Source organism: Leiobunum rupestre, chromosome 2 (genome assembly GCF_980474605.1).
Source record: "Leiobunum rupestre chromosome 2, qqLeiRupe1.1.hap1, whole genome shotgun sequence".
NCBI classification, from domain to species: Eukaryota; Metazoa; Arthropoda; class Arachnida; order Opiliones; family Sclerosomatidae; genus Leiobunum; species Leiobunum rupestre.
The window spans coordinates 72,291,673-72,307,678 of record NC_143385.1 but is presented as its reverse complement, the minus strand read 5'-3'; the positions used below and the strand labels follow the sequence as shown (position 1 = coordinate 72,307,678).

At 33.5% G+C, this 16,006-nt stretch overlaps 1 protein-coding gene across 3 annotated transcripts; it reads left to right on the top strand.

The window, feature by feature from the left end:
- The first annotated feature begins 1,643 nt into the window (after window positions 1-1,643).
- On the top strand, window positions 1,644-15,754 carry LOC149958964 (uncharacterized). Of its 3 annotated transcripts, XM_090166331.1 has the most exons (4): window positions 1,645-1,923; window positions 2,064-2,166; window positions 12,491-12,766; window positions 13,922-15,754. In XM_090166331.1, the coding sequence occupies exons 3-4, from the start codon at window positions 12,552-12,554 to the stop codon at window positions 15,516-15,518; spliced, it is 1,812 nt and encodes a 603-aa protein (XP_090022457.1). In that variant the 5' UTR covers window positions 1,645-1,923; window positions 2,064-2,166; window positions 12,491-12,551; the 3' UTR covers window positions 15,519-15,754. The 3 variants fall into 3 exon arrangements, with proteins under 3 accessions (XP_090022459.1, XP_090022457.1, XP_090022456.1); XM_090166333.1 differs by lacking the exon at window positions 2,064-2,166 and having other exon boundaries at window positions 1,644-1,923; XM_090166330.1 differs by lacking the exon at window positions 1,645-1,923 and having other exon boundaries at window positions 2,046-2,166.
- The last annotated feature ends 252 nt before the right edge of the window (window positions 15,755-16,006 follow it).

The following is a 16,006-nucleotide window of genomic DNA, read 5'->3' as shown; positions in this document are numbered from 1 at the left end:
TCATGGTTGAAATAAACAAATTCGTAATTATAATAAATAAACCTACTATTAGTAAGAATATGCAAAAGACAATAATGAATTCAGGTACCAAGAATATTGGAAAGCAGAGATTCTTAATCCTCGTTCTTAATTAACTCATACTTTGCAGCGATTTTTTGTGACACTCTTTCGCATGGACGTCCGCCATCTTTGTTTACATTTTGTGATTAAAAAGCAGATAAATTTACGCTACAAACATGGACAAAGAATCTAAGGGTACTCGATCACTGAGTAACTGTTCCGACTTTAAAAAGCACGCGTTAATACTGGGAATAGAAAATCACCAGTAATTTTTAGTTCAATGTGGACTAACTTGACATGGCTGAAGTCGATTTCCGGCGTAGTTTCGTAGAGAAGCTGGAGATTTCACGTTCAATTTTGACAAAATGACGCCGTTGTTGTCGGTTAAATGATGAGGCTCATTAAGTTTTGAACCTTTAATTTTTTTAATTGGTTCTTTAAATGTTTAAGTTATGGTAAAATACCCGTTAAGCCTCATATGGCTGAGATTTTTTAATCAAATTAAATAAAATCCATTTTTTTTCTAAACTTAAAAATTTAATAATAATAATAATAATCAGCTAGGCTAATACCCAAGGCACCACCTTAGGCCTAAGTCATCATGCGACTTTTGAAGCCCTTAATTCAGGTGGCCGGGTTACAATGCGTAGGAGGGTGGTGGCAAGCCCTGCATGCCACGAGATCGAGCCAACAGCTCCCTACACTAACTATTACCGTTAACCTAAACAAGTTTTATGAACTAAGCCTAACCTAACTTTCTCGCATGTACTGTCGCCTAAGCCCCTATTAAACCTCTAGTAGTGATAGTTGAACCGAATTCTTGAGACGCTTCAAAGCGGCTGGTGTACCTCAGTAAGCCTTCCGATTTAGTCCACGCCTACCGTGTCAAAATATCGGGAACAGTGAGTCCCTTAGATTCTTGGTCCATGATGGTGCCATAGATATAAGAAATGTATATAAAGGTCTAGATAAATTTCGGGGCGTCTAAAGAATAACATAAAATACGGAATTGACACCTAGCAGACACCGAGGAAGGCACGCGACCAAGAGCGCGAGCTCTCTTAGCATTTTAGTACTAAGTACTTGACCTTTCCGCAGGCCGTAGTCTTTAGACACCATCTGTTGGTGACTTTTAGTATGATTTTTAAGCAGAAGACAATGGCTCTCGCGACGATAGCGCGAGCTTTCTTACCGATAGATAGCGCCCTATAAGGATAGCCTGCAGAAATTTTGCGTTTCTGCTAGCTGTCACCTCCGTATTCACTTCCTTTGAAATATTTTATATAGACCTTTATATACGTTTCCTATCTCTATGGATGGTGCCAGCATTTCATATTTTCATAGTTCTTAGTTACTTCTATGGGTCGTTGCTATATAATGTACTCCTGGTTAAAGCTATAACCACGACAAATCTGTCCATTTAAAAAAACCAAATATTTTGACAACACGATCTACGTTCTAAATCGTAATATAAAGCTATTTTAAATTTTTCGCATTTTATAACATTCAAAATATAGGTCGAAAAAACGCACTCACGTACTTTCATTACGTTTTAAGCCTCTTAAAAAAAACGAGGGAACAATTAAAGATGATTAAATTAATTAGTAAATTATCTTGATTGGGGTTAGAGCACGGTTTATTTTTAACCCCTGCAAAACAAAAACCGAGAAAACACCCCCCGAAGAATTTTGGTCCCTATTTTGGCATTCTTTCAAAACATCAGCGATAAAAAATACAGATGATACTTACTGACTTCCTCGAGCCACTGACATTTTGGCGTGCAAAATGCAACTTACAGAATTTTGAAGGAAAAAAAACCCAGCGCGGAGGTTGAAACACCGAACCCGATTACTGCCATAAAAGGTAAAACGTAAAAAAATGGAATTTTAGGTGTAAAACATTTTTGGCTTCTATAATATGTGGGATTACAACCAAATGAAAAATAAAATAAGACTTTTATTTCGGAAGAAAATTTAAAAAAATGTTTCACGTGTTTTCTAAAGGTACATCTTCGGTATTTGAGGCTCTAATTTTGCCCAAATTTTCTGTAATATATTACAAGATATTTTGAAGAAGAGCAACAGCATGATTCCTTAAATATTGCAAGTAAGCTATTCACGTTTTATTAACTCCTTATTATTTTTTCGTATTGAAATTTTTAATCAAACAAAAGTTTGTTTATATGTAACAAGTATTTTAAATGTAAAGACATCCAAAGCCTTATTTTAAATAATATAATTTAATTTAAAAATAAATACATAAATAAACAAAGAATTAAATAAATAAATAAACAAAGAATTAAATACATAAATACATAAACGAAGAATTAAATACATAAACAAAGAATTAAATACAATTAAATACATAAACAAAGAATTAAATACATAAACAAAGAATTAAATACATAAACAAAGAATTAAATACATAAATACATAAACGAAGAATTAAATACATAAACAAAGAATTAAATACATAAACAAAGAATTAAATACATAAACAAAGAATTAAATACATAAATACATAAACGAAGAATTAAATACATAAACAAAGAATTAAATACATAAACAAAGAATTAAATACATAAACAAAGAATTAAATACATAAACAAAGAATTAAATACATAAACAAAGAATTAAATACATAAACAAAGAATTAAATACATAAACAAAGAATTAAATACGTAAACAAAGAATTAAATACATAAACAAAGAATTAAATACATAAACAACGAATTAAATACATGTATAAACAAAGAATTAAATACATAAACAAAGGATTAAATAAATAAATAAATAAATAAATAAATAAACATAATTAAATACATAAATAAACATAATTAAATACATAAATAAATAAATAAAGAATTAAATAAATAAATAAATACAAATAGTTAAATACATAAATAGTTAAATAAATAAATAAATAAATAAATAAATACATAAATAAATAATTAAATACATAAATAAATAAATAAATAAATAATTAAATAAATACATACATTATTAAATAAATACATAAATTATTAAATAAATACATAAATTATTAAATAAATACATAAATTATTAAATAAATACATAAATTATTAAATAAATACATAAATTATTAAATAAATACATAAATTATTAAATAAATACATAAATTATTAAATAAATACATAAATTATTAAATAAATACATAAATTATTAAATAAATGATTAAATAAATTATTAAATAAATACATAAATAATTAAATAAATACATAAATAATTAAATAAATACCTAAATAATTAAATAAATACATAAATAATTAAATAAATACATAAATAATTAAATAAATACATAAATAATTAAATAAATACATAAATACATAAATAATTAAATAAATACATAAATAATTAAATAAATACATAAATAATTAAATAAATACATAAATAATTAAATAAATACATAAATACATTTATGTCGTCTGCTACGTTTTTAACGTAACTAGCGCCAATCACCTCTAGCCGGTTACACCTGGTGGTAGGAACGTGAAATTATATTATATTTTTAATATAGCTATAAGTATCATAATACGGAAATAAGACATTTGTATTCATTTTTCCCCAATTACCACTTTTCGTATCCACTGACAAATGAGTAGAAGGATTAACAACCTCATTTTTTTTAGTATTTGAAAATGAAAATCCGGTCAATAAAATAAATTTCAGCAAAATTCGAAAAATATTACCTCTAAAGACGAAGCTAATGTTTTTGATGAACAATTTTTTGTTTCATCATAATTCAACATTATTTTAACAAAGTAAGAGTTATTTTTCATTTTGACAGAGTTTTAAATATCACTAAGCCTTGGCTGCGGATATAAAGGGCTTGCGGAAGCGATTACACTTTTGAGGTAACTGTGATTAAAGGTTGTAGTAGAGAAATCTAGATTATTATTATGTTGAGTTAATTTAATTTAATTTATAAATCCAAAACGTTTTTTCCTGGTTTTTTGAGGGAATTTATATGAATCTTTAGTTGTGTTTTCTACCACTACAAGCCTCCCCCCGGTCACCCCCCAAAGGTACGTCCCTGATTCTTACAAAAAAAAATTCAACACTTGCCCAGCTCCGAATAGTTCTTTTTATAAAGTAACGTGGCCTTCTTGTTGAAATGTTGCTCTTACGTCACAGTCTCTTACTTTGACAAGCCTACGAGCGCACGCTACAGGAATATAGCTTTTTCTAGAGCACGTGCAAATCGCTCGTGCGAGGAATACACTAATAAAGCTGGGTCTTGTGACGTAAGAGCAACATTTTAACAAGTTGGGCAAGACCACTTTTTATTTTATAAAATCAACTATTAGACTCGCAACCGAACTGGATTGTATTCACGACCGAAGCGAATCTAGGTGGCGCAACGGCGCTAGCTTCGCTGAGATAGCGCCTGTGATCTAGCGTCTGCTACAGACAAATTAAAAAATCATAAGAACGTTTTTTATTAAATAAAATATCAAAATATAAGCAAATGACGTAAAAATTATATTAAATTACAAGTATTATTATTTACAAAATCAAATTGATGAATAACGACGAGGAAAAACTAATAGCATGATTTTTAGCCGCTACCTATCTAGCTTTCAACGGTGAACCAAAGGGGGCGTAACGATAGTTTTTGGTCGCGGATATTTTCATCTTTGTTGTTAGTAGTATATTTTACCTTGGACGAAATATCTCTGAATTTCTGAAAATCAATTCTGTTACAATTTTTGTTAATAATAATTTATTTTATTGTGTTACTATAGAAATGGATACTTAAATCGTAAGAAATATTTTACATACGTCTGCTATAAGTCAATCAGTTTTTCGTGATAATTTTTCTTAATTGTCATACTTATGACTATTGTGTTACTTATGTCAGCAGTATAAGACAATCAGTTTTTCGTGATAATTTTCCTTAATTGTCATACTTATGATTATTCTGTTACTCATGTCAGCAGTATAAGACAATCAGTTTTTCGTGATAATTTTTCTTAATTGTCATACTTATGATTGTTGTGTTACTTATGTCAGCAGTATAATTCAATCAGTTTTTCGTGATAATTTTTCTTAATTGTCATACTTATGATTATTGTGTTACTTATGTCAGCAGTATAAGACAATCAGTTTTTCGTGATAATTTTTGTTAATTTTCATACTTATTTTTATTATGTTACTTATGTTAGTAGTATTTAGCGATGGATTCTTATATCGTAAATATGAGAAAATTAGTTCGGTTAATTTTTGATATGATTGTCATACTTATGGTTATTTTGTTACTTATGTTAGTACTTAGTAGTATATAGAAATCGATTAGTACATCGTAACTATGATAACATTAGTCCGGTGATAAATTATCATAATTGTCACACTTATGCTAATTACGTGACTTATGTTAGCAGTATAAAGCGATGAATACTTATTTCGTAAGATACAGATTATATACTTCTGCTATCATGAAAGATCCTTCGAAAAGTCGTCCGAACCAAATTGCGTAGTCTATTTTCGTGTTAACGTAAGCTTGAATTGATAGAGACAAAACGGGTCTAAATAAGGAATGAGGATGCAACGGATGCGAGATGAAAAGTTCCAATAAAAATCTAAATATATCTTTTAAACCTTCTCGCTTCTGCAGAGTTTTCATAATACATCTACGGCGTTGAAAGAGCCGCAATTTTAGGCTCTTGTTTCGTCGCTTCCTTATTTGTTCAAAAGACTCTCTGTAGCCAAAAACGTCGACGTGCAATTACCAATTTAAAAGGGAGCATTTTGAGTAATCAACCGTTAACTTAAAGGGAAGATGATCTTCCATTTATCAACGAATTACTGATGAGCCTTAAGGGGGAAGACTACAGTGGCCATTGTCTACTTTCGCGCTATTTCAACGGAACTCTTTTAATTTTGTATTTTAACTTATAAAATTAATATTTAAGTAAAGAACAGCCTCTTGTTCAATGACTAAAATAATTTTGACAATTTTAAATTTAAAAGTAATTAAGTTATTACGTTTTAATTCGGACCCCCGGAGCTAAACAAGTTGGGTAAGCACCCAAACTACCCTTTAGTTAGGACCCTATATCTCGTTAACTATTAATATTAGAATTATCAAAATTATTTTTAGCACTAGAGGAAGGTTCAGCCTAATAAGAAAAATATAATTCAATTATGTAATTGTTAAAACCGAAACGTTCAGCTTGAACGAAAAAGAGGCTTTTTCGGTATTCTTCCCCCTTAAATAGGGCGAAACAGGTCTACTCAGTGTTGGCAACTTTTTTATTAAAAAAAAATCAAATAAATCGATTTTTATTGATTTCTTTTATTTTTATGATTTTAATTAAAATTTCAAAGTTTTATATAATTTAGTATCATAATTTTACCTAAAACAAATATGATTTAATTTTTAAAGACTTAATCTATATATAACTAATTTATTAAATTTAAGCTAATAATCATATAGAAGTTTTTATTTTTTAAAACCTATTTTGGTACTTCACAAATAAAATTCGGCGGAATTTCCACCTACAGGTAGATTCCAATGTAACAGTAGGGGGAGGGAGAGTACAAGAAAGATTATATTTAAACCTAAATTATATATAGCGTGGGGGGTGGGGTTATTTCAAAAATACTATATAAAAATTGATTTAAATCAGCCAGCCCTGGGTCTACTGTTGGAAAATCGGGCTAATGAATTTGTTTTTGACTCGAAGATCTATTTGATCCGAGTTTCGCGTTTTAATTTGATTCTCGAAGACCTTTTCGTACGAGAAATTCGTAAGATTTGTAATTACTTTAAATTTGTTTCCTTTTTCATTATGGACTTATCTACCTTTTCGCGTGTTTTAGAAGTTTTTGCATTACAGTCCATAGGTGCTTCTTATTAATTTATTATTATTAAATTATTATGTTACTTATTTAAATGAAAATCTTTTTTTAGGTTTCGTAACTATGGAACTGAATTATCTTTAAAAAAACCTTTAAGGGATAAGCTATACTCAGTAGTCTCAGTTGCGGGTTAAGAAAGCAAAATATCTAGTATATTTGGCGAAAAGATACTAGCAAGAATTTTGGCAAAATTGGCGAAGGAAATTTCGAATTTGGCCTGTTTACGGTTGATTATCTAAGTATACATGCGCGCCATGATATAATTTTGGAAAAAAAGTCTATTGCGTAATATTTCAAAGTAATAATTAATTAATTAACACAGATGAGATTTCAAAACAGTTTAAATATTTTATTTTAGTACTACAAGTGGGTATACCTAAAAAAAATCCGTTTGACCAGTCCAGGGTAAATATAGAATGGGTAATGCCGAGATTATCACGTTGACGTACATAAATGTGCGATTTGATGATTGTTTAGTAGCTTAATACTAAAAATACGCCATAATGAAGCTTAAAAATAATAATCTACATTAAATATTTATTTAATTAAAACTTTGAAATTCAACTGAAAATAGAAGAAATTTGAAATTTACCGGAAATTAATCCGCCAAATGTACTAGATATTTTGCATTTCTTAACCTGCAATGTGATTGACGGTAGTTACGTTAAAAACAAGCAGACAATTCAGTGGGGTCCACCACAATGGGTGAACTGTCACTGACGTAAATATAGTAGGGCCCATTTTGCATTGGTTCCCAATTTTTCTAGTTACGCCACTTAACCAGGTGACGGAAATGTGAGCTAAAGTGATTCACCTTAAATATCGATTTTTTTTACTCCAATTAAAAAATAATTATTGAAAACCTAATTTAAAAGAAAACTTTTACAAGTTAAAATAAACATAAAGAGCTAAATCTAATTTAACTTAAATTATCCTTAAATATGTTTAAATTCGACGATTTAGCTAAAATAGACTAAAACGTTTAAATTTAATCTCTTAAGCTTGTAATTTACTTAGGGCTACGTAACTAAAAAGTTTAAAATTTCTTTATGCAATAAAATAAAATTTTGGGTACACAAATGAAATAATATATTTAATTTTGGAAAAACCAAGATATTTTAAATTTCTGCCAATAGGTTTCACAAGAAGCTAAGGCGTTAGTTACGTTAAAAACAAGCAGACGATTTATTAGCTAAAATACGAATACACTCCCTTTAAACCAGGGTCGAAAGCATTACATTTTATTAAAATATATAAAAACCACACCCATTACTTTAAAAGGAATAAAACAATATTGCCGTTAGTTAAATTGAAATCAATTCGTGGCGCATACTAATAATTAATAAATAATAATAACCAGCTAGGCTAGTATTATCCCTTGAGACACGGGTCGAATACTTTACATTCTATTAAAATAAAAATAATATATAAAAACCACACCTATTATTTTAAAAGTAATAAAATAATAAGGCCATAATTTAAATTGAAATTAATTTAATAATACTAATAAATAAGAAATAATAATAACCAGCTAGGCTAGCATTATCCCTTTAAACACGGGTCGAATACTTTACATTCTATTAAAATAAAAATAATATATAAAAACCACACCTATTATTTTAAAAGTAATAAAATAATAAGGCCGTAATTTAAATTGAAATTAATTTAATAATACTAATAAATAAGAAATAATAATAACCAGCTAGGCTAGCATTATCCCTTTAAACACGGGTCGAATACTTTACATAATATTAAAATATATAAAAACCACACCTATTACTTTAAAAGGAATAAAACAATATTGCCGTTAGTTAAATTGAAATCAATTCGTTGCGCGTACTGATAAATAATAATAACCAGCTAGGCTAGCATTATCCCTTTAAACAAGGGTCGAATACTCTACATTTTATTAAAATATAAAAACCACACCCTTTTCTTAAAAGGAATATAAAAAGACTTTAGTCCCGCATTGCCTCTAGGTAACGCTGAACGATCCAAAAATTCTTCATCCTGATCCAAAAACCTTCTCCCATTGCCGCATCCCATTTTTGTCTACCTATGGCTCTCACCGAACTCCGAAAAAGCCCCCCCCCCCGTACCCCCTGTTTCAAATTCTAACATTCAAGATGCCAAAGGATGAAAACTTCCTAGTTGGGTGCATAGAGGAATACTATTCCTCCATGTTGGGCGGTTTCTCTCTCCGCTGGCGCGCGGGGGTCGTCCCTACAGAAGCTCGAGACCGTCGTCATGGCAACCGTATCCCACAGTTGTTCAGCGCGCGCTGGAAATTGGGTGTGTAGGCTGTTTATTTGAAGAGTGAATTCAATAAAACGCTTATAATAACGTCTATTGAGATTGTGATGAATTAAGAACGTAGGTGACGCCGCCGTATACCCGTATTGACGTCGCACTAGCATAACTGCACACCGAGACTTGGTCTCGGGCTCAGTCTCACCAAACTTTTTGTTTGGCCTTAGTTTCGTCTCGGTCTCACAATAATTTCCCCAAAAACACGAGAGCTCGTCTCGGGCTCAGTCTCACCAAACTTTTTGTTTGGCCTTAGTTTCGTCTCGGTCTCACAATAATTTCCCCAAAAACACGAGAGCTCGTCTCGGGCTCATAGTTTTTTTCCTAACTACGAGAGCTCGTCTCGGGCTCATAGTTTTTTTTCCTAACTACGAGAGCTCGTCTCGGGCTCATAGTTTTTTTTCCTAACTACGAGAGCTCGTCTCGGGCTCATAGTTTTTTTTCCTAACTACGAGAGCTCGTCTCGGGCTCATAGTTTTTTTTCCTAACTACGAGAGCTCGTCTCGGGCTCATAGTTTTTTTTTCCTAACTACGAGAGCTCGTCTCGGGCTCATAGTTTTTTTCCTAACTACGAGAGCTCGTCTCGGGCTCATAGTTTTTTTTCCTAACTACGAGAGCTCGTCTCGGGCTCATAGTTTTTTTTCCTAACTACGAGAGCTCGTCTCGGGCTCATAGTTTTTTTCCTAACTACGAGAGCTCGTCTCGGGCTCATTAATCTGTTTTTTAATCCCGAGAGCTCGTCTCGGGCTAATTAATGTTTTTTAAACACGAGAGATCGTCTCGGGCTCATTGATATGTTTTTTAAACACGAGAGCTCGTCTCGGGCTCATTAATTTGTTTTTTTTTTTAAACACGAGAGCTCGTCTCGGGCTCATTAATCTGTTTTTTAATCCCGAGAGCTCGTCTCGGGCTAATTAATGTTTTTTAAACACGAGAGATCGTCTCGGGCTCATTGATATGTTTTTTAAACACGAGAGCTCGTCTCGGGCTCATTAATTTGTTTTTTTTTTAAACACGAGAGCTCATCTCGGGCTCATTAATATGTTTTTTAATCCCGAGAGCTCGTCTCGGGCTAATTAATGTTTTTTAAACACGAGAGCTCGTCTCGGGCTCATTAATATGTTTTTTAAACACGAGAGCTCATCTCGGGCTCATTAATATGTTTTTTAATCCCGAGAGCTCGTCTCGGGCTAATTAATGTTTTTTAAACACGAGAGCTCGTCTCGGGCTCATTAATATTTTTTTTAAACACGAGAGCTCGTCTCGGACTCATATTTTTTCTCTCCTAAACACAAGAGCTCATCTCGAACTCACAATTTCTCTCCTAAACACAAGAGCTCATCTCGAACTCACAATTTCTCTCCCTAAACATTTGAGCTCATCTCGGACTCATATTTTTTTTCTCCTAAACACAAGAGCTCATCTCGAACTCACAATTTCTCTCCCTAAACATTTGAGCTCGTCTCGGGCTCATACTTATTTCTGTTACTAACAGTCTCATAAGAATTTGCATAACTCGCATTTGCAAAAACGGACACATAACCGTCTCTTCAAAATTAAAAGGTCTCATATCGGGCTCTTTACAAAAATATGCTCTCAGCTCGGACTCACAGCAATTTACTATATTAAAATGGTCTTATCTCGAGCACACAAAAATACGCTGTATTTAATGGTCTCATCTCGGGCTCAAATTAAATGACCACAACGTTTTGGTCTCTTCTCGGGCTCGTATCATTCTCATAATAAAGCCTGGGCTCAGTCTCAAATCGAGCTAGGGCTCTTAGTATGAGACGAGCCCGTTCAGCTATGCGCACGGGCGTTATAAAAGATATATTTATCCAATCGTTTTTTATCAGTCAGTTTACATAGAGACACGTAGCGGACAACGTGAGAAGCTCAGAAACTGATGGACTTTCGTCTGCTAAGGCAGATCCTTTTATAATACCAAATCGACGAAAATGAAGCAGGTTGTGAGTTTCTCGCGGCGGTAAACTGAAACGGATAATTCAATATATGGTAAGCTTTTATCATTATGGTATAATATATTTCAACCTATTTCAATTAAAAAAATAGAATTACATTGAGATTTTGATGAACTAGAAAAATAAATGTAGATGGCGCCATAGACGAGTACAAATGTCTAAAAAAAATGTAAAAAGCTTCTTCTAAAGATGGCGGCTTATGAGAATGCCACGAACGTTGTAAACTAAGCTTTTGACAATAAATATTTTTACACGATTTCGCGACAATATATGAAGGAAGAAAACATTTTATTTATAATTTAAAAAGAAATATTTCATCGAAAATTAATTTACCATTCGGTTTTCTCTGAAATTAATTTTCGTCCACAAAAATATCATAGTTTATTTTCTTTAGCATCAAGTAAACTGATTAGAATATTAGCTGCCATTTTTATTTATAATTACCACCCCTACCAAAGAATATAAAGCCCCAGGAATGGAAGGATTGATATAATTGGCCGCGTGTTTTGGTTGCGTTAGAAACTTCCGGTAGAGCTAATCAGAGTAACCGGAAACGGTTTACTCAACCCCGTCTATCTTTAAAAACGAGAGGCACAAAAGCTCCACTAGACGGAGCTACACCTTCCATTCCTGGGGCTTTATATTCTTTGCCCCTACCTGTTTTTTATCAAGAGAACTCGTTAGAAGGGATTACGTCACTTCCTGTGATAATTCTCACTATCAAGGGAAGAATTCTTAGAATTTTGACGCGCCCCTATTGGTTAAAACTTAGTCGAAAACCGTGAACGTTTTACAAGGCATCAGAAGAATTTTCTTCTGAAGGTATATATTTCCAAACGTTCCAAAAATATTTGAAATAATCTTTTAAAAAATGAAAGGTACTTAGTAGCAGACCCCCCAAACACAACCGGGACAGCCCTCATCACTTGAAAGATGCTCCAAAACGGAACAAAAATGTCTCCTCCTCAGTCGGATGTTTTAAGAGGAGAACTTTAGAAGAGTGAATCCCCCCCGGCATTCTCCAAAAAAAGTTTTCACCTTCATCCCAAAAGTTCATTCTGTATAGTAAAAACACGTCGCCGTTCCCTTCGCAGTGTGGATGCCTTTTGCCAAATTAAGAAGTGCTATTTCTGAGACCTGGAAGGGAGGACAAACTACAGCGACGAGGCTCATTTTCCGCGACCAAATATTTAGCCTAAAAAAGGCGAAATCTCCCGCAGTTTTTGGCTCTGATATTTTAAAAAGTTGAATTTGTTTAAGGTTCCCCCCAGTCCACTAAAAGCGTCGTCGAACTATGTGAGGTCATTTCATAATTGTCTTAATGAACGTCGGCAAAACGTCCGACCACGAGATAAGGAGTAGTAGCAAAAGTGACCAGGACAAGGATAAAATGACCTACAGTACCGATGGCGAACAGCAAAAACATCATTCCAATTGTTTGGATGGTGGAGGACGCGCCAGCGCCGCGGCCAGAAGACTCGGGACAGTGGTCAGGATGGAGGACGTTCAAGGAAGTGACTACTGCGATGAACAAGGGTAGGACTGGTCAAATTAGTTTTTATTCATTCACTAATTCGGGATTTTAGAAACTGTACTAATTTTAGTTGCGTAACCTAAATTCACCGAAATTTTAATACAGGGTAAAAATAATAATTAGTTTGCACAGGCTAAATTTCTAAAAAATTCCATAAAAGGTAATAAAATAATTAAATAATTTCAATAAAAAGTAAGTCGATAAAAAAATTATCAATGGGTAATGCAAGCAATATGACCAAATTTAACTCATTCGAGTCGAGCGTTTCATAATAAAGTAAACAATACTAGTTACGTAAGCGAAATTTCCAAAAATATTAATAAAGGGTAAGGTGGTCAAAAAAATATATAAAAAGGGTAGGGTGCTCAAAACATTTTAATCGATCGGCAAGGTCACAATGAACTATTCAAACTTATACTATTCGCGACCGAAACTAGTCTAGGCGCTAGCTTCTACGAGGTGGCGCCTGTGATCTAGCGTTTGCTACAGACAAATTAAAAGTCATAAGAACGTTTTTTCTTAATTAAACTTATAAAAATATAAGCAAACGACTTAAAAATGATATTAAAATGCCCGTAGCCCAAAATTTAAGCAAGGAAAGGGTAATCAAAAACGAAGAATTTTAACTAAATTTATAAAATTTTAATCATGGGTAGGGTCATTAAAATGAACTACTTTTTAAACGTAGTTTCAAAATTTTATTATTTTTTCAAAATTTTATTATTTTTTCAAAATTAAATAAATTTATTTTAGTTACGTAATAAAAATTTTATTCTATTAGATAAAGAAATTTTAAACATTTTAGTTTAGTTACGTAACCCGACATAAGTTTAAGTAATTTATAAGCATAAAAGTCTAAATTAAAACCTCTTTAGTCTATTTTAACTAAATCGTCGATTTTAAACCTATTTAAGGATAATTTAAGTTGCGAATAGATTAGTTTTATTTTGATCCACCGCAAATATGGCACTTTCGACTTTCTTCTACGGATTATGATTGGCGCTAACGCTAATTATATCATAAATCAGCCGTAGCTAGTTATATTAGACGATTTTCCGATTTAGTTTATAATCCCATTATGATACGTGGTTTAGCGTTTTGCAGAATTTTAACTTAAAGAACGTTTTTTCTTCCACAAAACCCACCTTTCCAATTAGGGATGGAAATCACGAAGGAGGCTTTGGATACTCGCAAAAGTTCTTCCACATTTCGGATGGTAACCTGTACAGCGTCTTCTCGCCCTTGCAAGGTCGTAGCTACGGCGTTAAGCCTTCATTCCTGAGAAAGCACAGGTGCACTGTACAAGAAACGAAGGGCAAAAAAGGTGGTCGTCGGAACGCCAGGAGAGGCCTGAAATTCCACAATTTCATCCCTTCAGAAAGCATCACTTCGGAGCGCGAAGAGGGTGGTCAAGCTAGTCAAAGGAAGCATGGCGGCAAGGACAAATCCCAATCCACGCCGGGCACATCGGTGGACGCTGGTCAATCCACTTCCGGGGAAGTGTGGAAAGTTCACGCCGAATGTCGTCTAAGAGAGGAGCATGGTACTAAACAAATTATGGTGTCGAACTGGTCGCTGTCTAGCGACTCGCCGGCCCTGCCCAGTAACGCTAAATCGACCAATGTACAAGCAACCTACAAGACCGGCACCAAAGACCAGGAAATTCCCATGGAGATTAGCGTCCCGACGGTATTACCCAAAGTGGAAGCGATTAGCCAACAGGAAAAGTGGATGAACTTAAAATCCACGACAACCAACAAGTCCAAAGATGAAAAACCAAATTGCAAACCGAGCGTTTTGCAACAGTACTTAGAGTACGGTAAAATGTTGCCGGATTCGGACAGCAGCGTGACCTCCATCGACGAGAAGGTCAAAAAAGAGCAGCTCGAGTTCACGCAGGAAGGAGACGATAGCAAGAAGCATCGACGGAAACCGACTACAACGAGGCGGGTTGTGCCTTATACCAAGTACCTGAGTATGGTTGATGACGGACCGTTAGACTTGTCTTGCCAGAAGGATAAAGACAGCGAAGAAGAACTGTTCAAGAGTCTTAACTTACAAAGGACTTATCCTAACGCGAACCAACAAGAAACTGAACATTATACCAAGAACTCATCGTTACCTAACATGGGACATCACCCTGATAGGTATCTTAACCTGGCTCATTGTCTTTCTAATGCGCTACCGGTGTCAACCAATATGATTCAACATCAATCGACGTTACCCGTAGACCCCACCACCATGGAGGCGAATTTCGGAGATACTTCCTTCAGAAGGGTCTCTTCGTCTAACCCTCATAACCCCTCCAGCTCATTCGATCCTCAACAACAGCCTAACAGTCAACATTTACCACAAGGTTTCATGTCTTTACCGGGCTCGCAGCACCAAATGATGCAACAAAATCAAGAGATGGGACGACCAAGGCGCAAACCTAGTCAGAGAACTATTATTCGCCAAAAATTGGAAGACACTTTCAAACAAAACGGGTTTTTGGTCAAGACCAAACAAGTGTCGGACGGTGACGCCACATTTTGCAAATTTAAGCAGCTCAGGAAATATACACGTTACTATCTGAAGAGCTGGCATCAGCACTTACCGGATGAAGTGCATAAATTGTGGAAAGGGTTCCTACCACCGAAAACAACCTTAAATAATCAGCCAAAAACGGGAAACCTGGACCCTGAGACAACCACGATGGTTCAAATTAAGAACAACGAACCCACACCGTCCAATCAAGAACAAGTGATTTGTTAACATTTGTGCCAATTTTTTTTAAGTCGCAAATATCATTAATTATGGTTTATATCATGTTTATAGTTAATTACTATAAATTTTATTATAATTATATTTAAAAAATTCGCGATTAACTTTTAGTCATTTATCCCTCGCATCCCAACCCCACGCCATAATTTTTAAAGTGTGATATTTTATATAGTTTAAATTATTAATATTTATTAGGCTACTAATTTGTTTAAATTATATGCGTAAAAGAGATGTATTAATAAAATATAAGGTTTGTGTTTTACAATCAGAACTCTGTGATTCTTTCTTCTCTGGAGCACTCCTTTTCAGCGTAAATCCTTTAAAACATGTTCACTTTATCGCTCGAGCAGTTAATTGGAAAAGGCTAAGTGACATTACTTCTAATCTAGTGATATTGCTGGTTAGAGACAAATGAAACGTTATACTTGGTAATGTGGTATTTGACCGTTGATGATAATGTATGACAGACTCGAACACAG